The sequence below is a fragment of the Bos mutus genome, chromosome 2 (genome assembly GCF_027580195.1).
Source record: "Bos mutus isolate GX-2022 chromosome 2, NWIPB_WYAK_1.1, whole genome shotgun sequence".
Classification (NCBI taxonomy): domain Eukaryota; kingdom Metazoa; phylum Chordata; class Mammalia; order Artiodactyla; family Bovidae; genus Bos; species Bos mutus.
Window position 1 is genome coordinate 39,606,917 of NC_091618.1, and position 23,065 is coordinate 39,629,981.

Genomic DNA, 23,065 nt, shown 5'->3' on the forward strand with positions numbered 1-23,065 from the left:
CTTGAACCATTCTTTTTCAAAATATATGTATTTTTCCCCTTCAAAGCCAAACGCTAATTCCTCCATGTCTACACAGCCTTTGTCAATCTTCACAATTAGAGTGATTGCTTCCTTTTTTGCTCATCTCTGCTGTCTTCTGCCTGCCACCTTACAGATCTGTATTCTTGCCCCCTTCACCTTTCATATTCAGAGGAGATGCTAATGATTGAGTGGTCCAAGGCACAATGCATTGATGAACTAAGTGATGTTCTTGCATGCAATTGATTCATATTTTCTGTGCTTGTCATGTTGTCATTGACAAGGAGACAGTGGTTGTAGTATCTTCTGCTTGGAGATGACGATGTGGAAATTCACCTGTATAGTTCATTGGTGTTGCTCATTAAGTGCTAAATCAGGCATTTCATCTAGGTCCTGCCTTTTCCACTAGAGGTACAACCATGAGCAGAATTACTGTATCCACCCTCTGTCTCAGTTTCCTCATCTGTAAAATGGGGATAACACCTACCTCACAGAATGAGAAGAGAATTAAATGGATGTGTGTGCGTGTAAAGTGCTTACAACAAAACCTTGCATCCATCAGTAGTAAGCATTATGTCAGTATTTGTTTATCCATTTGCTTATTTATTTTTCCAGTTTAAATTTCTTACTATTTTCTCAAAAGTCTTTATGGAAAGAGCAGACAGGCATAGAACTTAAAGAGAAACTCTTAAGAGGAAAACAAGTATGAAAAAATACTAACTTTAGACTGATTTAAATATACTAGGTGCTGAATTTATAAGATTTCATTATTAAACTTATCTGACACTACTCTAAATACTGGTATTGAAGCATCTTATTATAAAAAAAAAATAAAAGTAACTCAGCTCAAAACATTTCTTTGGAAATGAAAATCCATGTCACAGATCATTATATTTATAACTCAGTGTAGCTATTTAGTAGATAGAAAAGCAGTCAGAATCTCTCGAACAGTGCACATATTTACTTAACTTGCCTTAGCAAAAATCAAGATTTATTGCCTTTCAAGATAAATTTTGACTAAATATTGACTCTTGGTTCTCAATCATTGTTTACCCGAAAGACCAATAAATCTTGACACTTCTCAACTTGAGTTGGAGTCTACTTGGTATTTATTAATTTATTTCATACAATTTATAATCTTAATAACAACATGCCATGAGATTAAACAAATAAACATTATAGAGTTTACCAAGAGAAGAAAGTCTTTAGTTTCTATTTTCTTTTTTTTCCTGCAAAAGCTTTCTTGTTTCCATTTGGTCCGCAGCTCAGGAGAGATCTCCAGGGTGGTTAAAAAAAAAAAAAAAAAAACTGCGTAGTGACTGCAGTGGCCAGAAGCCCTGACACCAGGGGCATGCAGATGGGTCCCACTGGGCTTTGAGGCTCCTAGTCCTGCCAGAGGGTGCTCCTCCTAAGAGATACTCACCCAGCCCCATGCGCAGGGGCTAGTCATGTGCAATGCATCTCTTGATGAGTTTCACCCCTTCATCCAGGGAGTAACTTTCCATGACATCACAGAGGCAGAGGTCTGTGCGGACAGAACCCAGGGCCCGAAGAGCCCACAGGGCCCAGCTCAGGGTCTTCTCCAGGGTTTCACACCACCAATCTTGGGAGGGCCTCTGCACGTCCTGAAGAGGGTGCAGCCACCGAGCTAGTTTTACATCTTTAAGAGACAGTCATCGCCCTTGTGCTACTCCCAAGCCACGTGGCAGAAGGGACTCACACGCCCCAGAGCCACAGTGATACAGTGCAACTAGATGCCCATGGAGCCGTGGGTGCGGGAGGCCCACAGATGGCCGACCGGTAGTTGACAGTGGACTCTACCTTGCTGGAATAATTCTGGTGAATCTGGTAGGCAGTGAGGCGCTAACCAAAAAACTGGCGTTGCCCGGTCCTAGTGGCAGAGGGCGGTGAGGGTCCCAGCAGTCACAACTAGAAAGGAGGTTGGGAGGTGGTGAGAGGTAGGAAGAAGGGGTATCCCAGCATCTGTTCCATCCAGACATTGTCAAAACAAGAGACAGATCCATGAGACCACCAGGTGTGCGGCCTGTATTTTCAATCCGCAGTAATTACCTGGCATGATTTTTCCCTTCATTTCTTACTTAAATATAGTACTTCTAGCTCTGTTAATACAACATGCAAATTGAAACTGACTTAGCAATTTAAATATTTCATTGTGGAAAAAAAAAAGCCCTCAGCTAACAGCTTGGAGAATACTTTTATTTTTTAAATAATTTTATATATTTATGTTATTGGCTGTGCTGGATCTTCATTTATATGCAGGTTTTTTCTGCGGTGAGTGGGCCCACTCTTTGTTGCTGTGTGTGGGCTTCTCTCGGAGCATGGCTTTTTGGCCCCCAGGCTTCAGTAGTTGTGGCACGTGGGTTTTGCTCATGGGCTTAGTTATTCTGCAGCATGTGGGATCCTGTCAGACCAGGGATTGAACCCTTGTCTCCTGCATTGGCATGCGGATTCTTTATCACTGAGCCACCAGGGAAGCCCTAGAATACTTAAAAATTTTAAACCAATTAGTATTCAGATTAGATTTTTTAAAGATCTCTCTTTGGTTGCCACTGTCTTGCAGGTATAGTCAAGTAACATATGATTGTGCTCAGATGACCTCTGTCTTGAACGGTTGACGGCTCTTGGTCTCAGTTGCCTCTGTCTGTCTTCTCTGGATATAATGTGCACTGAACACTCACTGTGTCCAGGTGCAGTGCTCATGCCTCACGGGTATAACATTTGCCATCTTGCTGTGTTGAAAGGAAAATTCCTTGGTTAGGCACCTCCATCTTGTATGAGAGGAGTTTTTTACTTCTGTTATGTACTTAAGGCTATAGCTGTCCTAGCAATAGTTACAGTCCATTCTACAAGTGCCAGCTTAAATTATCCTAAATATGTGTCAGCCACAGTAGGAACATTTCCTTCCAAGTGTTACTTAGACTTTTTAACATGTGTCAGCCCTCTGACTCTGTAGCCCAACTTTTGGAGTCAGATATTTGGCCAACAAATGAGTGACAGTTTCTCTTTACAATCTCACAGTGCCATGAAAGTCATTTATAGACAAACATAAAATGAAGCCCACTGGACGAAAATTCTTTTCTGATGAACAGAAATGATTTTCAGAATAGCATTGGAAGCAACCAGTCTGTACATTTCAGGAATACAGTTGGGTATGTGTATTCCCTCCCAACCATGAAATTTTCATCTCCTGGAGAATTCCCTACCAGAGGACCTTATGGAGAATATAATTTGGAAGTATCACCATTTAGGGGATTCCCAGGTAGCACTAATGGTAAAGAACCCTCCTGCCAATGCAGGAGACACAAGAGACATGAGTTCAGTTCCTGGGTCAGGAAGATCCCGTGGAGAAGGAAAGGGTAACCCACTCAGTATTCTTGCGGGAATAATTCCGTGGGCAGAGGAACCTGACGGGCTACAGTCCACGGGGTCACAAAGAGTCAAGCATGACTGAGCACAGCACACCATCCAAAGTGAGACCAGATAACACAGCGACTACCAGCAGCATATCATATTATTCACATGAGCAGTTAGAGGAGGGACACAATTGATTTTTCTTTATTTCCCCTTTTGTTCCTTTAGTTTCATTTGAGATGCTTATAGGTACTATTTTCATTGTAACAGACAAAATACATACTCAGAGACATTTGTTTTCATGTGCCGATTCTCCAAGTATTTCTTGTCTTAATTGATTTCATGACTAAGTAGACGTCTCCTACTTTATGGGTCACCACCCGATCCCAGAGTAAGTTGGATGCTTGAGATAGGATTAAGTTTTGGATCACTTATTTCTAAGAAGGTATTTCTCAGTGTCCTTCACCTTTGTCCTCTTCCTGTTGCAATTATGTAGAATCCTGTAGCCTTGGTTCCACCTGTGTTAACTTGTGAACAATGTGTGTGATCAGTCTCTCCTGGAAGCTCCATCCCCTTCGACAGTGGAGGATGCAAGTCTGGAGGCCAGGGTGCTTTGTTCCAAGTTCTCTTTTTTTGCTGTTCAGTTGCTAAGTCGTGCCTGACTCTTTGTGACCCCATGTACTACAGCACGCCAGGCTTCCCTGTCCCTCACTATCTCCCAGAGCTGGCTCAAACTTATGTCCACTGGGTCAGTGATGCCATCCAACCCTCTCATCCTCTGTCACTCTTCTCTTGCCCTCAACTGCCCTTAGTGGACACCAAAGCTACCTTACAAAAGTCACTTCTTCCCTGTGTCCAGCAATCCTTTGTTTAAACACTGTGCCCAGCTTTATGCTAATACTAGGCTCATGAAACAGAATTTTCTACTGTATACTGAGTGTGACATCTTATTTTTAAAAAGTGCTTATTTGACGTTTTCTTAATGAGCCAACGGTTATAGACTGTAAGCTAGGAAAGCTAAGTTCTTTATGCCTTTCCCCCCTAATTCTTGTAAAAGAGTAAGTCATTGAAATCCTCATTTCTGTTTTCTGACCATGCCTTGAGACATGTGGAACCTTAGTTCCCCAACCAGGAATCAAACCCCTGCCCCCTGCAGTGGAAGCTTAACCCCTGGCCCACCAGGGAAGTCCTATTGTTTTCCTTCATTTTAGAAAATCTGATTCCTAGGGCATTTGATTAGGCTCCAGGCATTTGATCAGTGTTTGCCCAGCACTTCCCACGGCTCACTGTCTCCCCCAGAGAACACCTGGTGGGAGGGAGGAGGCAGGAACTGGGCTGCTTCCGCTCTTATGGCGATCAGTCCTTACTCTGTGCACCAGGTAAAAGAGGGAACGAAACTTGCCAGTTTTATTTTTTCTATTTTAACAGAGCAAATGAAAGTTAGTCTGTGCACTCTCTTTCTCTTCTCTCTTTTATAAAGGCACCTTGTCTTCTCTCTGTTCCTGTTCTCTTCTTAGGGCATTTCTTCCTTCCCAATACAAAGTCCTGGATTTCCCCTACCAAATGAGCTGGAGAGGGTAGCGTGGCTGGCTCCACTTAGAATGCATTGGGTGAGTTCTCTCCCTAGTGAATCACCTGGTCCAGACACAGACCTCGTTACTTTTCCCTTGTGCCTATGAATTTTCCACCTGCCGGCCGGGGCAAGGAGGGCTGTAGCCGGGAGCCAGGAAGTAGAGGGAGATGGTTGGTTGGCGTCTCAAGATCTCAGCCTCAGCAACACCTCACTGCAGCCAACTGAGCAAACTAGGTACCCTTGTTAGAAGAAAGACTATGCCCTCGTGGAGAATTATGCCAACATTTCTACTTCAGCCCCCAGCAACAGACTTTTTTGGGGTGTCTGTAGTGAAAGGCCCCTTGGGAAATGGACTGTACAAGCAGCAAATAGGATTTTGGTTAAATGGTGACATTTGTTTCCCAAAGTGTATCAGAAGGAGGCTAAGCTCTTCAGAACATGTGTTCATTAAAGATTGAAGTGGGGTGGGAAGCAATAAAAAAAAAAAAAAAAAAAAAGGCCAGTAGGTTCTCTTGTGAGATAGTTTTTTGTTCCTATGAATTGAATACACTCTCTGAAAACTTTCAAAAAGAGACAGGGAAGAATGTATTTGCTTTGATCCTACATGTGGAGTGTTCTCTACTACAAATGCCTTTTAATTTAGAAACATTGTTGAAAAGTCTGTTTGAAAGTACATGAAAATGTAATATGTAAATAAGTTCTAATTAGTTATTTCAGTTAATTATTTTTTTGTCTCTGCTTTGCAGCTCTATTTTTCTTCCTCAGAAGGTCCCTTGTCAGAGTCCAGCTTTGGCCTCCTCAAAAAAATGTGTTTTTCTAGTGGTCATTATTAAGAAAATACGTCCCCCCCACTCCTGTTGACAACCTCATAGTGATAGAGTAAAATCCCAGGGTGTTATGGGGAATTGTTTCAGACAGTTTTAGTCCGCGATTTGCTAGGAGGATATTAAAGCAGGAAATCTTGCAGTTAATTAAAAGAACGGGTGTATCCTTTTTCAAATAAATGGTATCTGTTATTTTTTAGAAAATGAATCTACACCAGGCCACTAACTGGACTCTAATCTTTCCTGAGTATCCTGTGTTCTTTCAATGACAGATACATTGGATTTGGAGATTAAAATTTTTAATTCTTTCTAAGTCAAATAAGATGCTTCTCAGTGAATGCTCTGGAAAAAAAAAATGCTGGTAAAATGAACTGTTGTTTCTACATAGTAAATTTTTGAAAATTGACTAAGAATTTAAAATGTTGAGTTTAGAAGCCTAGAAAGTAAACTATGTGACAAATTATGAGCTTTTCACTTAGCAATCTACCCTCCCTCTGCATTTCACTTAATTAGAATCAGAATTTTTGAGCATGGAGGGACCTTTGCAGTCACCTAGAAATCAGGGAACTTTCCTCAGCTTTTACCCACCACAGCCCCTGGTGGTGGTTGGTTGGGTAGAAATGCAAGTTCCTGGGCCCTACCCGAGATTTACAGGGTCAGAATCTCTGGGGCCAGGCTGGGGCTGAGAGGGACTACATTTTTCACAAACATCTCCAGAAAATTCTGATGCTCACTGAACTTGGCAAACCACTGGTTTAGGCTGACTCCTTTATTTTGTGGTGAGGAGAGGCAGCCTAGGGACTTTAATGGGTCAGGCTCATCATGTTCCCTTACGAAAGAGCACACTTCCTGACTCTGTGTTGGTTGCTTCTGTCATGTCCAACTCTTTGCGACACTATGGACTGTAGCCCGCCAGGCTCCTCTGTCTATGGGACTTCCCAGACAAGAATACTGGAGTGGCTTGCCAGTGAGTAGCTATTCCCTGTTCCAGGGGATCTTCACAACTCAGGGAGTGAACCTGGGTCTCCTGCATTATTGGCAGATTCTTTACCATCTGAGCAACCAGGGTTCCTGACTCTAGACTTATGCTTGTCTGTACACCATGTATCCAGAACACTCCTAAGCACAGAAAGAAGTCGGAACCTTCTAGGTCATTGTTGCTGCTGCTGTTAAGTCGCTTCAGTCGTGTCCGACTCTGTGCGACCCCATAGACGGCAGCCCACCAGGCTCCCCCGTCTCTGGGATTCTCCAGGCAAGAACACTGGAGTGGGTTGCCATTTCCTTCTCCAGTGCATGAAAGTGGAAAGTGAAAGTGAAGTCACTTGGTCGTGTCCGACTCTTAGCGACCCCATGGACTGCAGCCTACCAGGCTCCTGCATCCATGGGATTTTCCAGGCAAGAGTACTAGAGTGGAGTGCAATTGCCTTCTCCTCTAGGTCATTAGAAGCTGTCAACTTTTAAAACAAAAAAGGTTGAGAGTTTAGTGAACAAAATTGAGTTTATTTGGGAATAGCAGAGGAATTGCTTTGGGACATGCAAACTATGGTGAACCATAAGCAAGTTTGGAGAACAGTGGAGAGGAGCAATTCTATTAGGAAAGGGGAAGCTGGAAGGGGCTGTGTTGAAGGAAAGGTCATTGGACGACAGTGAGTATGCGGGGTTGTGGTGTCTTCTCATTGGTTGGATTGTTGACAGACAAGGAGAAAGTCTTCCTTCTTTGTGCTTGGCTATATAAAGTAAGCTGCCACAAATAACATGCGCCTGAGACCTCCTCTTTCAGTGCTTCCTATGTCCATTTTGAATGAGGTATTCTGTTATATTCATTTTTGTAGGGTGATTTCAGCATCAAAAGTAGGAGAGCATGGTTCTAAATACGTTATAAAAGTAAAGACACCCAAGAACTAGAGGTAGTTTATGTGCTGCTGCTTGTGTCTCAGCTAAAACAAGTATGAACCCTAGCCATGTTCTCTTTCTCTTTTACGAGCCTGGACACCTGTGCGAAGTGCTGAAGCTGTTTAGCTTATTGAGTTGAACCCTCAGCCTGTTAAGCTTTGAACCTGTGTGCCTGGTTGATATACACATTTGCAGGCTATGTGCTTTCTTAAAAAGCACACTTGTGTATTTTAACATTGCCTATGTATTAGGTTGCATCTAGGAGATAATAGTCGGACACAACTGAGTGACTTCACTTTCACTTTTCACTTTCATGCATTGGAGAGGGTAATGGCAACCCACTCCAGTGTTCTTGCCTGAAGAATCCCAGGGACGGCAGAGCCTGGTGGGCTGCCATCTATGGGGTCACAGAGTCGGACACAACTGAAGTGACTTAGCAGCAGCAGCAGCAGGAGATAATAATAAAGTCACTAAAAGTTATAGAATAATAAGCCCAATAGGACCTACTAAAACATTCAGCAAATGCTTACTGATGTTTCAGTTCAGTTCAGTCACTCAGTCGTGTCCGACTCTTTGCGACCCCATGAATCACAGCACGCCAGGCCTCCCCGTGCATCACCATCTCCCGGAGTTCACTCAAACTCATGTCCGTCAAGTCGGTGATGCCATCCAGCCATCTAATCCTCTGTCGTCCCCTTTTCCTCCTGCTCCCAATCCCTCCCAGCATCAGAGTCTTTTCCAACGAGTCAACTCTTCGCATGAGGTGGCCAAAGTACTGGAGTTTCAACTTTAGCATCATTTCTTCCAAAGAACACCCAGGGCTGATCTCCTTTAGAATGGACTGGTTGGATCTCCTTGTAGTCCAAGGGACTCTCAAGAGTCTTCTCCAACACCACAGTTCAAAAGCATCAATTCTTTGGTGCTCAGCCTTCTTCACAGTCCAACTCTCACATCCATACATGACCACAGGAAAAACCATAGCCTTGACTAAATGGACCTTTGTTGGTAATGTCTCTGCTTTGCAATATGCTACCTAGGTTGGTCATAACTTTTCTTCCAAGAAGTAAGCGTCTTTTAATTTCATGGCTGCAGTCACCATCTGTGGTGATTTTGGAGCCCAAAAAGATCAAATCTGACACTGTTTCCACTGTTTCCCCATCTATTTCCCATGAAGTGATGGGACCAGATGCCATGATCTTCGTTTTCTGAATGTTGAGCTTTAAGCCAAATTTTTCACTCTCCTCTTTCACTTTCATCAAGAGGCTTTTTAGTTCCTCTTCACTTTCTGCCATAAGGGTGGTGTCATCTGCATATCTGAGGTTATTGATATTTCTCCCGTTAATGTTTATTATATCCCAAATTCAAACAAGCAAAAGCAAAAAAGCTAAAATAACTTACATTTATTTTTGCAATGTTTTATGGTGTACGTTTCAGCTATAATGGTGCTCCCAAATTTCTACAAGATCACGTTCACTTTCTAAATCATTAGGGAAGATTGAATTCTGTTCAGTATCATTTCAATGTGAAGTCAGCTTGAATGTCTACAGTGTCTAGAATGTGTCAAGTTCTGCTCAGCTCTGTTTCACAGTCCATATGTGGCCATGTTTAATGTGTAATTGTTGGAACAGGCAACGTATCTGCATAGGGGTGTTCACCAAAGTGAAGAGGCAGGTTAGCAGGATCAATTTCAAGAGGCAGGTGAGCAGGTTAGGAGGATCAATTCCAGAACAGCTCTGGGATGTTAAAATCTCTTTATATGCATGAGGCTGTTTATGTGCCAAATAATATTCAGTTTATCGTCTCTTCAACATAAACATTTATTGCTGGTCTGTCATGTGTAAAGCTCTGTGTTAAGTGCTAAGGATAAAAAATAGATCTGAGCAGTTTATAGTGTAGTTGTGGCTATACGAGCACATCAAAAAGCACAATAGTTTAAGGAGGCATGCACTATATGCCAAATGAGCACCATGCTCAGTGGGTGCCGCAGATGGCATTCCAGTGTTCAGAGCCTAGTGATGGCACCTTCCACTCCCAACAGAAGCGGCAGATGTGTTTGGTTTTTCCTTATCAATTTTATGCATATCTCAGCCCTCAGCCAATCTGAAAAATAGGAACTTGTTACCATCTTGTTGCTACTCAACCATAAAGAAGTAGTTGTTCTAGGAAGACAGTATTAAATTCTGGAAGCACAATTCCAATACATTTACTCCCGTCTTTCAATATCTCTTGTATTCCAAAACAGTGGGATCTAGTTCTCTTTCTGGAGGGTACTTTGTGGACCTGCTTGATGTTGTTTTATTTGTGATGAACATGAAAGCTCTAGGAATTTTCTGATAATTTCATTCATGAATTCATGTAAGTATCCTCTTAGGTTGTCAAACATGTTTGAGCTCCTTCTAGTGGAAATGGGGAGCAACTCTGATTATATTATTATTACTATTAAGAGTAATCTATGCTTTCCTGATGGTTCAGATGGTAAAGAATCTACTTGCAATGTGGGAGACCCAGGTTCTATGACTGGGTCAGGAAGATCGCCTAGAAAAGGGAATGGCTATCCACTCCAGTACTCTTGCCTGGAGAATTCCATGGACAGAGGGCTACATAGCCTGGTGGGCTACAGTCCATGGGGTTGCAAAGAGTTGGGCGTGACTGAGCGACTAACACTTTGATTTTGTACCCATTTTATGAAATAGGCTTAATATGAGATTTCTTTGATCAATATAGTTCTTGGCATCCAACCATGAAATGGGCCATGAGGAAGGGTTTCTAAAATGAAATCTGTAGATAAGACATGTCAGAAAAGTGATGCTGGTATATAATGCTGATGACCTGTTCTGGATGTTGTGCTTTGGCTTGATTGTAACAGAATTTCTGTTATCAATAGAATATAGTTCCTCCTAGCTAAAGGTAAATAATGGCTTCTTTTTTGTCAAGGCCATGATTATTACCAGCTTCCCTGTCAGTACCAGGATGGTACTCACATAATCATGGACTTCTTGGACATGAAAAAGACCTTGGCAATCATTTGCAAGCAGTCAGTGGTCTTTAGTGATGGGCAGGATCCGGCAAAGTAGAGATCGAAGAAAAGGATATCATGAAAGAAGTAAATCATGCCAAGATATGGAGGGTGAAGTGAGCACACTGTGTGTATTTGGGGAACAATGAGGAGAGACTTCTCTGACTTCAACCAAGAGGTTCTATTTCCATTGGAGAATCACAGGAGTAGGTAGTTGGAAAGGAGAGGTAGGGGCCAATCAAAGGACACATTCCTTTCACTGATTTTGTCAGCAGAGGAAGGCTACATGTCAGGTTTTAGGTTCATCTTAGAATCAGACAAGTTTAGAACCCAACCCAGTCTCCATCTCTGACTGGCTGTGTTGTGCTTTGTCCCTCAGTCATGTCCAACTCTTTGCCACCCCATGAACTGTAGCCTGCCAGGCTCCTCTGTCCATGGGATTTTCCAGGCAAGAACACTGGAGTGGGTTGCCATTCCCTTCTTCAGGGGATCTTCTCAACCCAGGGATTGAACTCAGGTCTCCCACATTGCAAGCAGATTCTTTACCATCTGAATCACCAGGGAAACCCTGACTGGCTTGGTGACCTCAAGACAAAATACTTCACCTGGATAAATAAACCTTAGTTTATTCATCTATAAAAAAGAGCTGATAATATCTTCCTCATAGAGTTGTTGCGTGGGTTAAATAAGATCCTATATGAGAAGCCCTCAGCCAAGTGCCTGGTGGAAGTAGGATTTCTGAGGCGGAAGAGAGGAGATGAAAGGGCGTTGGTTGTAGAGAGATGGTCTCTGGCTGCTGTGCACAGAAGTGGAATTAGAAGAGATCAGAAATGTACCAGTATCAGCAGTCCCCCAGGAGGCGAAAGGGGCGAAGCTGCCAGGCTAGGAAGGAGGCGTGCATGCTCAGTGACTCAGTCGTGTCTGACTTTTTGCCACCCCATGGACTGCAGCCCACCAGGTTCCTCTGTCCACAGGATTTCCCAGGCAAGAATACTGGAGTGGGTGGCCATTTCCTTCAGGGGATCTTCCTGACCCAGGGATCGAACCCACATCTCCTGCATTGCAGGCGGAAGAAGGGGACGTGTCTGTATATGTATTCTCTGCAATTTCTTTCCTGTTGTTGACTTTTGTTTCACTTGAGGATTGTATAACTTCATTCTACAGTGTTAGAGAAGTACAGTAATCACAGACTTTTCTTCTCCCCTGAACAGGATGCCAGCGATCCATAGGCCTTTCCAACGGGAAAGCCAAGGTGTGCAGCTACAGCGGGTGGTATTACTGCAGCAGCTGCCACGTGGACGACAGCTTCCTGATCCCAGCCCGCATAGTCCACAACTGGGACACTTCAAAATACAAGGTGGGTGCTGAACCTGGGTTCACTGCATAATAGTGATTTTGCTTTTTACTTGTTGTCACGTGGATTCTAAAGAGAATGAGACTTTGAGGCAGACCTGATTAAGGTCATCTCATAAATGCTACAACTGTATGCTCTTTTCCCACTCTATACTATTTCTATTGCATTATTTGGGGCTTCCCTTGTATTTCAGTCAATAAGGAATCTACCTGCAATGCAGGAGACCTAGGTTCGATTCCTGGGTCAGGAAGATCCCCTGGAGAAGGAAATGGCAACCCACTCCAGTATTCTTGCTTGGGAAATCCCATGGACAGGGGAGCCTGGTGGGCTACAGTCCATGGGGTCACCAAAAGAGTCAGACACAACTGAGCGACTAAACCACCATTGCATAATTTCCCTCCCTTCTAGGCTGGGAATCATAGGCTGATAATTTCTACATTTATCTCCAGCTCCAGTTTTGCTACTGAAACTGAGACCTGTGGATTTAATTGCCTGATGGCATTTATTTCAACTGTGGTTTTCAACCTAGTCATCCTTTAGACCTGTGAACTGGTTAGCTTCGTTGCACAGCGTGTATACCCTTGTGTAAACCAAATTGCATAAATCAAATTTGGCAAGTCAAGGAATCTAACCCCCACTGGAGTCATACTCTAGGTTTAGGACATTTATTTATTTTTTTTGTGTGGTCCTGGGTCCCGGGACCCAATAGAGAATTCTGTTACCTGATCTGACTAGAAGCTTTCCTCATTCTTCTGCCAGAATATTGTCATGTCTGCCTTGAACGAACCTTCCATGCAAGGTGCTACATACAAAAACAGGCTGTATGATGGGTTTTATACCTCCTTGCTAACAGATGTCTGAGTCTTGCTTTCATTGTAACGGTATCGCCCTGGAGCAACGTGGGCGGGAATGGAACGTGTAGCTGCTACCTACCTATCATCTTTGAAGTCTAAACTGAAACTGACCACTCTGAGTGGCCAGTCGGCTTGGATCCTTTTCTGCATCCCTGGGCAGCTCCTGTTGTGCCCAATAATCATCCACATGTCTTTAATCTGCCTCCTCCCTGAGGAGTCCTTCTCAGCATATGCCTCCTACTTCAAGGAGAAACTGAAGATTTGAATTCGAATACCTGCAAGCCTGCCTACATCTGTATCTGTCCTTACTGCCTCCCCTCCTGGGCTGGGAAGAAGAGCCCTTTCCCTCATTTAGAGATCCTCCTTCCACATGTGCTCCCGATACTTTTACCCATCTCAGGAACCCCAGCTCTTTGTTCCAGGGCCGATAGAAGAATGTCCTCCTTGATGAAACCTCTGATGCTTCCTGCTTTCCCCATCTGTACTTTGTTAGTTACTCCCCATGGGCTTCCCTGGTGGTAAAGAATCCCAGTGGTAAAGAATCCGCCTGCAATGCAGGAGATGCAAGTTTGATCCCTGGGTTGGGAAGATCTTCTGGAGGAAGAAATGGCAACCCACTCCAGTGTTCTTTCCTGGAGAATTCCATGGACAGAGGAGCCTGGCGGGCTACAGTCCATGGGGTTGCAAAGAGTTGGACACAACTTAGCAACTAAACAATAAGAATTTCTCTCTGTGCCACCACAACACATGTGTGAATCTCTAGAATTGCACTTATTTAGGGGTTAATAGAAGGCAATGGCACCCCACTCCAGTACTCTTGCCTGGAAAATCCCATGGATGGAGGAGCCTGGAAGGCTGCAGTTCATGGGGTCGCTGAGGGTCGGACAAGACTGAGCGACTTCACTTTCACTTTTCACTTTCATGAATTGGAAAAGGAAATGGCAACCCACTCCAATACTCTTGCCTGGAGAATCCCAGAGACAGGGGAGCCTGGTGGGCTGCCGTCTATGGGGTCGCACAGAGTGGGACACGACTGAAGCGACTTAGCAGCAGCAGCAGCAGCAGGAACTTTTGTTCAACAGGCCTTTATCAAAATCCTCTCTCTACCTCTAATTAGGTGCTTGACTGGTTGAGGCAAATAACTTGAACTTTCCTGAGCTTCCATTTCCTAATCTGTAGAATGAACCCAGACTACCTGGGTTCAAGTCTTAGCTTTGTCACTTAGTAGCTATCTGATTGGATTTCCCTGGTGGCTCAGATGGTAAAGAATTAGCCTGCAATGTGAGAGACCTGAATTTGATCCATACTTGGGTCAAGGAGATCCCCTGGAGGAGGGCATGTCAACCCACTCCAGGATTCATGTCTGGACAATCCCCATGGATAGAGGAGCCTGGCGGGCTACAGTCCATGGGGTGGCAAAGAACTGGACACGACTGAGTGACTAAGCACATACACAATAGTAGGGATAGTCCCTACTTCTTAAGGATGCTATTTGCTTAAATGAATAATTCACAGAAAACGTCTAGTGCTGTGTCTAGAATGTAAGTAAGTGCTCAGTTAATGCCAGCTTTTACAATGATTGAATATAAGATAACTCTAAATCTCTTTACCTGACATAAGACATGTATGATCTCTAGTCCCAGCCTTTCTAGCCCTTCCATCCACTGCCTCCCACCCCTGAGTCTCTTAAGAGCATACTCCTTCCCATCACCCAGTCCTGCCGGGCTGTTTCACACCTCTTGTCTCCCTCTTGCCCTCATTCAAATCCTAAACCCAGTTTAAATGTTCTTTCCTCTCCTGATTCTTCCCTTCCCCTCTGTCACACAGAGTTGTCATTCTCTCCTCTGCATCTTGTACTTGACACTCTGAATACAGGCTATAAATATATTGGCCATGTGTGTAATAGATAAACATTTATTTCTAGGGCAAGAACGCTAGTTGAGTTTTTGGTTTGAACAGTTTAATCTCCTTGGAGCAGAGCTTTGACAGCTGAGATGTGTGTAGAGAGTGAGTGAGTGAGGCAGCCCCAACCCCGTGATCATTGAGGGCTTAGGCTGGTGGCACCTGCCCTCAGAATATGTGCGCATCAGTGGAGCTAAAGCAGTAAAGGTGACACTGAATGAGGAAAGTGAAAAACTCAGGCGTGGTTTAAGAACCCTTGCAGTGGAGAAGGTCCAGGTCTGTTTGCAGTGAAGGCTGAAGCCCCCTGAAATCATCAATCCAGCCATTGCTCAGGCTTATTATAATTTTACTATAAAGCAGATATTTTTGTGGTGGTGGTCCTTCAACTGATAAGGTTTGATTTTGAGAGGACAGGTAAGTAATAAGGTTATTAGGTACCACACTTCATCCAAGAGGAAAGTGTCTTTTGTGAGACCATTCCCTCCTAGGCTTTCAGCGGACAAGGGAAGATTTTTAAATCAAGAACAGAGCTGGTCGATTTTATCTGGATCATCTCTCACTGACATTAAGTAACTGTGTTCCATTTAGTCCAGTGTCTGTCTGTCTTTGCTCAAATGCTGGGGTTTAACTTAATGTTCCTAATTGTGAGGATCAGTTCAAACCTATCAGTTTCCAAGACCAGACATCGTTCTGTTAGAGCTGCCTGCTCCCCCTAATTGCAAGTACGTGACTGGCTTGAATATCCATTTGAAAGAGTGAACAAATGGTTTTGCAGATCGGAATGAAATCTGTCATTTTAAGCGCTTCCTTGTCTGCCCTGCAGAGTAATAATAATCCTAATTATTTTTAAAGCAGGATTTCATCTGTTTTTCAGTGTACATCCTGCATATTGAATTGAGCTCCAGGATTACCTAGCAGCTAAATTCTATCCTCCAATTCTACAGCAATTTTTCTAATGAAATTGTTTTTGGACAATGGTGTTTCCTCTTACCCTCCCCCCTTTCAAAAATATCAAGCATGACAAAGAGGTAGTAAGGAAATCAAACTTTGCCTGAACTCTTCCTAAATTGTGCTTTTAAAAAATATTTTTGTTTCCTAGCCTGAACATGCACATTCCATTTAGCTAGGGGTTTTCCATGTTACACAAATCATTTCCTATCTCTTCATCTTGAGAGGCATTCAAGGCAAGCTCTGCTGGCCTTGCAGAACTGGAGAATAGCTCACTGATGGGAAAAGCCACTTGTTCAGAGCCACTGGGAGATTTTGAGAACAAATTGTAATTAAACTTAAGATCTCTTGATTCCTCCTCCACTAGTCCACAGCGCCTATTTTAATAAGACCAAGAAGTGTTATGGTTGGAATTGATCTTCTTAAAACTTTGCCATGGTTTTTCATAATAGAGATGGGGGAAAATGCTAGAAGGAAACCTTATACCAAAGCAATCAGTGGTTATTTTACTGTGATTATAGGTGGATTTTTTCCTCCCCTAATCTTTTCTGTTCTGTGAAAGTCGCTCAGTCATGTCCGACTCTTTGCAACCCCATGGACTATACAGTTATGGAATTCTCCAGGCCAGAATACTGGAGTGGGTAGCTTTTCCCTTCTCCAGGGGATCTTCCCAACCCAGGGATTGAACCCAGGTCTCCGACATTGCAGGCGGATTCTTTACCAACTGAACTATTAGGGAAGCCTTCTCCTACTCTTTAGTCTCCAAATTTTTAGTAATGTGATTACATTATTTTTATTAGTTTATAAATTTTAACTGTCACGTAGCTCTGTAGATTCTATTTCATAAAATTTGTACTAGAAATTAACCTTTTTTTAATACCTCAGAATTATCATTATAAATATGAGTGTTCTAAATCTTGTAACCAATAACTTCAGTGTGGTTTAGCATGGTATGGGAGACTTCTTTCTGTAAGGAAATTACCTTGTACTGCTATACTTTTATTCTTCTTTTTCTGAACATAATATACTTCCACATTTCGAGGTTCAAAAGTACAAAGGACATATACACGTGGATAATCTCCTTCCCTTCTCTTCCTCACACCTACCCTGTTCTTCCCATAGGCAACCAAATCACTCCTTCCAGAGATGTTTTACATACATGTGTTTTATACAAAAATGGCAATAGGCAATATAGTGTACATGCTGCTCTTAGAAAACATTCCATTTAGATCATAAAACTCTTCCTTGGGCTTTTTAAAAATAGCCATTCCATATTCCACCATGAATTTAACACACCAATTTTCCAACTTCTTTTGATCAGCATTAAGGTTTTCTCAGTCTTTCTAATATGACAGTGATTCTGTGAATAACTTTATACATTATTTCGAATGTAAGTTCTTTGATTCATGAATGGGACTCTCTGTAGGTAACTTCCTAGATGTAATATGTACACCTATGAGTTTGATAGATGTTGCCAAATCGCTTTGCATCAGGTTGTATGCTGTACTTTAATATCTCCTTGCAGGTCCTTCCTTCCCTTAGTACCAGGATGTCAGCTGTCACCTCTGCTGTCACTGTGCTGCCTCTAGCTGTCCTTCCCCTTTCCTACTTTATTAATTCTAAATATGTTGTGAACTTAGAAACAAAGAATCAAACTGATAGAAGTGTGTGGTTCAGAGTCACTGCCAGAGCCCTGTAAAGTACTCATTCACCTGTTCAGCAAATGTTTACTGAACACTTACTATGCTCACCATTCTAGGCGTTAGGACATGTGTTCCGCATCATGAATTTCAGGTGATAAAAGACAGTAAACAAATGTACAAATAAGTGACTTCTAGATAAATGAATTGTCATTGGACTTTAGTTTTGTTTTAGAGTTAAAGACACATGGAAACCCACACACCGGTGTACTGCCTCCTTAAATTATGGGTTCTTCTCCATTGGTAGCCCACTTGCTTTCTATTTGACTGGAGAGGAGAGAGGAACAGAACAGGAACTGGGATCTCCTCTTTTAAAGAGTGATGAACAGACAGTTGGTGGAGTTATTTAAAAAAGAACTGTGAATGTAAACAATGCTAACAAGCACAGAGTAGTGTGTCCCCACATCTGAGTTTTGGCTTGAGATCTACCATGAGCTAACCACAGAGAAGTCATTTAAGTTCTCGGGACTCAATTTTCTATTAAGTGCAGGTAATGGTAGAGAAAGAGGTCCCTTCCTCCAGATGATGAGGGGAACCGTGGCTGACTCATTTCTCACCACCCCCTACCCCTCACTACAGTCTGCATGACATTAACCAGCTGCCCTGTCTGTAGCCAGATTGGTTGGAAAGTGGCTGGGTTCAGCAGGTTTTCTCTAGTACTCCATGTCCCAGAGTTTTAATATGTTAACACGCTGCACTTTGAATCATCAAGAGAAGAATGTGGCATGTGCCATATTTTTTGTTGGACCTCAGAGGATCTTTTCTATATGACTGGTATTCCTTGGGACACAGGTTAAGAAAAAACTGAACTAGATTATCTGTTGTTCAGTTGCTCAGTCGTGTCCAACTCTTTGAGACCCCATGGACTGCAGCATGCCAGGCTTCCCTGTCCCTCACCATCTTCCAGAGTTTGCTCAAACTCATCTCCATTGAGTCAGTGATGCCATCCAACCATATTGTCCTCTATCATCCGCTTCTCTTCCTGCCTTCAGTCTTTCCCAGCATCAGGGTCTTTTCTAATGAGTCAGGTATTCGGATCAGGTGGCCAAAGTATTGGAGCTTCAGCAGCAGTCCTTCCAATGAATATTCAGGGTTGATTTCCTTTAAGATGGACTGGTTTGATCTCCTTGCTGTCCAAGGGACTCTCAAGAGTCTTCTCCAGCACCACAGTTCGAAAACTTCAATTCTTTGGCACTCAAGTCTATTTTATCTGTACCCATTATTGTTATTCTAAGATTATGTTCTCATCCATTTTACTCTGATCCATTTTCCTCCTTTAACAAAAACTAAAGCCCTCACCACCACCACATCATTCTCCTCTTCTCCAAATTGCTATCATTGGTCACCACATTGCTTTTGCCCCATCACATTATTACCCAGGACTGTTTTTGTGGGGGAACATACCAGGACACCATTTCAGAACCTTTCAGAATTACAGAAACCTGAATGACATTTGAGAATTTTTATTTTCAGAGGTACCTGTCACCAGCATAACAGAAGATGTATTATATTAAAATCTATACCAATGATGGTTAGCTTGTTAAAAGCAAATGACAAATATGCTTATTTATAAATACATATGTGTATCTAGCAGATTTGTCATTACTGGTTTATGGATAATTATAACCTGAACTGTGCTGTTTTCTCCAACTCCTCCTGAGTATGAGATGGGGAGGAGACCTGCTTCTGCCTGGCCCTCCTCCTCCTCACCTCTCTCGAACCATGTTGACTGCCGGTCTGTGAAGAGAAAAAGTGTCGCTCAGCCATGTCCAGCTTTTTACGACCCCATGTACTGTAGCCTACCAGGTCTCCTCTATCCATGGGATTTTTTAGGTAAAGAGAGAACCAGTTCACAAACTGCAACAAAACCACAGTTGCAGAATGAAGTTCTTACAACATAAACTATTCTAAAGTTAAAATATCTATGGAAGAAACTGGTGTATTAATATTATTAATATTAACTAGTTAATATTAATAATACTAATATCATTAATAAATATTATTTAGTAAGATACTAACGGGCCAATAGGTTGGAAAAACGAACTGTCAACCCTGTAAAAATTGCTTCTAATCTAAGTGGAGTAGGATCATGGAAAAGAATGCCAACCTAAGCCATTCATTTTTTTTTTTTAAAGTAAGGAATACTGGGCTTATCCTTTTGTACCTATGAGGTGAGTTTTCATATCAGAAACAGCACTCAGGTTTTTGATATTTGTCATAATTTGGTAGGCAAGAAGTAGGACAGTAGCTCTTGGCTTTTAAGTAGAATATATTTAGTGTTCCCTTACAGCTCATGAAATGGTTCTATTAATGAGAAAGAAACTTTCTCTCACATAAACTTGTCACTTAAGAATATCATTGGCTTCCTTCCATAAGTAACTATATATTTTTAGAAAAGCTTTGTAATTACAGTTGAGTTTGAAAGTAGAGTGCTCATACCAGAATAGAGGATGGTTTTGAATTTCGATCACTATATCCCCACTGATTTCCTATTTTGCAAAAATAGCATTTCATACGGAATTTTGAGTCCTCTCCCAAATTCCCTCACCGATGCAAGTGGTTGGTTCTCAAAAAATGAGCATGTGCTTTGCAGCCAAAAACAGCTCAGCATGGCAGGGCTTTATTTGTTCACATACTGAGGCTGCCGGGGTCATAGTATGCTCTGTATTCTCCACACTAGCTAGTAACTTCGGGAAACAGGGCCTTAGACTTTCTTGAGACTAGCTCTGTTTTTGTTTCTAGTGATTTCAGTGTATGAATGCAGATGTCAGTAGCTGCCATCCCATTTGTCTCACTGCTTTTACTGTCTCTGTAGAAGGCTCTTTTTTTTTTCCCCACTCGGGCTTAAGTACCACCTGAAGAGAGAAGCCTTTTAAGGCCTGGGAGACTGGCCAGTGCCCTTTGTCCTTCTGTTCACCTACTAAAAGGTAGCATTGTTAACCTAATTCAGCAGGGCCCTGGCTCAGTATAAACACTGCTCAATAGAGCCAGAAAGACTAATTGAATTGTACAATACATCATTCTTCAGCAACAGTTTCAAGTGGATTGTACTTCATTTTCCAAAACACCATCCGTTTTTTCCTCATTTAAAATTTTTAAATATAGCAAATATTTAACCATTATAAACAAAACATTTGAACCCGGTTCTGTCTTTCCCTCCTGAACGGTGAGCTATGTGAGGGCAGGATCCTGCCCATTGTCGTCTCCACTGAGTGGCCAGACACCTGCTCTGGTGTCTGCCATGGATGTACCTGTGTCTCTAGACCTCAAAATGAGGCATTATTTAGCCCCATCAGCTGCTCTTTCCAGTCTGATTACATAGTCCAAGGTTTTGGCTGATTCTCGGTGCTGCTCTGTGAGCACCATCTGCAGAGACTGTTATCTTCTCGACTCTTTAACTGCAGGATCCCAGAGGACCACACAACAGAACAGGCATCTCAAAAATAATTGCTTCTATGATGAAAATGACTTTTATTAGAAAAAAGCATTGATGCTTTTCTTTTGCACCTCTATAATTACATATTAACTTTATAAAAAAGAACATGGTAATAGTGAATTTAATAAACACATGTTTTAATCAACATATAATAACCATACATTTAGTTAGTGGGCTTCCCTAGTAACTCAGCTGGTAAAGAATCCACCTGCAATGCAGGAGACCTGGGTTTGATCCCTGGGCTGGGAAAATTCCTTGGAGAAGGGAAAGGCTACCCACTCCAGTATTCTGGCCTGGAGAATTCTGTGGACTGTAAAGTCCATGGGGTTGCAAAGTGTCAGACACAACTGAGCAACTTTCACTTTCTTAGCACATGTACAGATTGATCGAGTTCATGGTTGTATCTGCTTGTTGTCCTATCCTTACCCACCTAGTGCATTTCTGTTTATCTTTCTAGACCTTGAGCCGGTGTCACCTGCTTTGCCAGGCCTGCCCTGGCTCCTAGCTCCCTTCTGCCAGCATGGTTGATGTCTCCCTCCTTCAAGCTCCCAGTGGACCTCATCCATGTTCCTTTGTGGTGGATGACTGGCTATGTGCTACATGTATATTTTTGTTTTAATTATTGGTCTGTTATACTCAACATCTGGAGAAGGCAATGGCACCCCACTCTAGTACTCTTGCCTGGAAAATCCCATGGATCGAGGAGCTTGGTAGGCTGCAGTCCATGGGGTCGTGAAGAGTTGGACACAACTGAGCGACTTCACTTTCACTTTTCACTTTCATGCATTGGAAAAGGAAATGGCAACCCACTCCAGTGTTCTTGCCTGGAGAATCCCAGGGACGGGGGAGCCTGGTGGGCTGCCGTCTATGGGGTCACACAGAGTCAGACACTACTGAAGCGACTTAGCAGCAGCATACTCAACAGCGAATCCCAGGAGGTTAGGGAGCATATCCTGTTTATTATTCATCAGTACTCTTCTAGAGTGGGAACAGTGGATTTTCAGTTTTGTTAATGAGCAAAGTTGTTTGTTCTGTTTATGCTGAATTCCAGTCTTACTCCCAGTACTAGAGAGGGTCCAGTGGAAACTTTGTGGAAAGATGCATGTCCTCGTATCAGTGAATCGGTATGTAAAGATTCCCCCAAACCACCCACGGGGCATGCATTAGTTAAGCTGTAGCTCAGGTGCATTTTGTTTTTTTCTGTTTATCTCTACTGCCAAATGACATTTTAAAATCAGCTTTTATACTCTTGGTGTTTACTGACAGAAGTGGTTATAGAATTGGCTGCATCTATTGGCTAGAGTCAGTGTGCCCAAGTCCATGAGCGTGTGCTAAGTCGCTTCAGTCGTTTCTGGCTCTGCGATCCCATGGACTGTAGCCCACCAGGCTCCTCTGTCCGTGGGATTCTCCAGGCAAGAATACTGAAGTGGGTTGCCATGCCCTCCTCCAGGGGATCTTCCCAACCCAGGGATTGAGCCACCAATCTCCTATGTCTCCTGCATTGGCAGGTGGATTCCTTACCACTAGTGCCACCTGGGAAGCCCCCAGCCCAAGTCTAGACCTTTACTAATAAAAGCAACTCTTTTCTGCTCACTAAAGTGTGCGTTTGAGCTTGTTTTCTATGCACATTGTTCTGTATATAATATCCTTTTTCCCCCCTTTTTGGGAGATATTCTTTCATTCCTTTCGATGTGCATGGTTTACCTATCTTTTTAAAGTAACCTCTGTATAAAAATACTATAGAATATATGTACATATATATGCACATAGCTTTAGTTTTTAAAATCAGCATTGCTGTTAAAGAGCCGTAATGAATTATTTTTTAAACTTTTTATTTTGAAATAATTGTAGATTCACAGGAAGTTGTATAGATAATGTAACACAGAGGGGTCCTATGTATCTTTTACCCACTTTGCCCACTGGGTGTATCTTAAATAACTGTAATACATTTTTAAAAAACAACAGGAAATTGACATTGGTATACTGAGTCTGTATAGTTCTGTGTCATTTTATCATATGTGTGAAAGTGTTAGTCACTCAGTTGTGTCCAACACCTTGCCACCCCATGGACTGTAGCCCACAAGGCTCCTCTGATCATGGGATTCTCCAGGGAATCACACAATCAAAAAACAGAGTTAATATATGTTGTAATTCCTTTCAATGCCCAGGTTGCTT

At 42.6% G+C, this 23,065-nt stretch overlaps 1 protein-coding gene across 3 annotated transcripts in view; it reads left to right on the plus strand.

Moving 5' to 3' along the window:
• PLEKHM3 (pleckstrin homology domain containing M3) overlaps positions 1 to 23,065 on the plus strand; it is a 223,240-nt gene that overhangs the window by 72,606 nt on the left and 127,569 nt on the right. For all 3 annotated transcript variants that reach the window (XM_070387515.1, XM_070387529.1, XM_070387524.1), the window contains exon 4: positions 11,908 to 12,053. In XM_070387515.1, the coding sequence (XP_070243616.1) occupies positions 11,908 to 12,053 (146 nt within the window). The remainder of the gene's footprint in view (positions 1 to 11,907; positions 12,054 to 23,065) is intronic.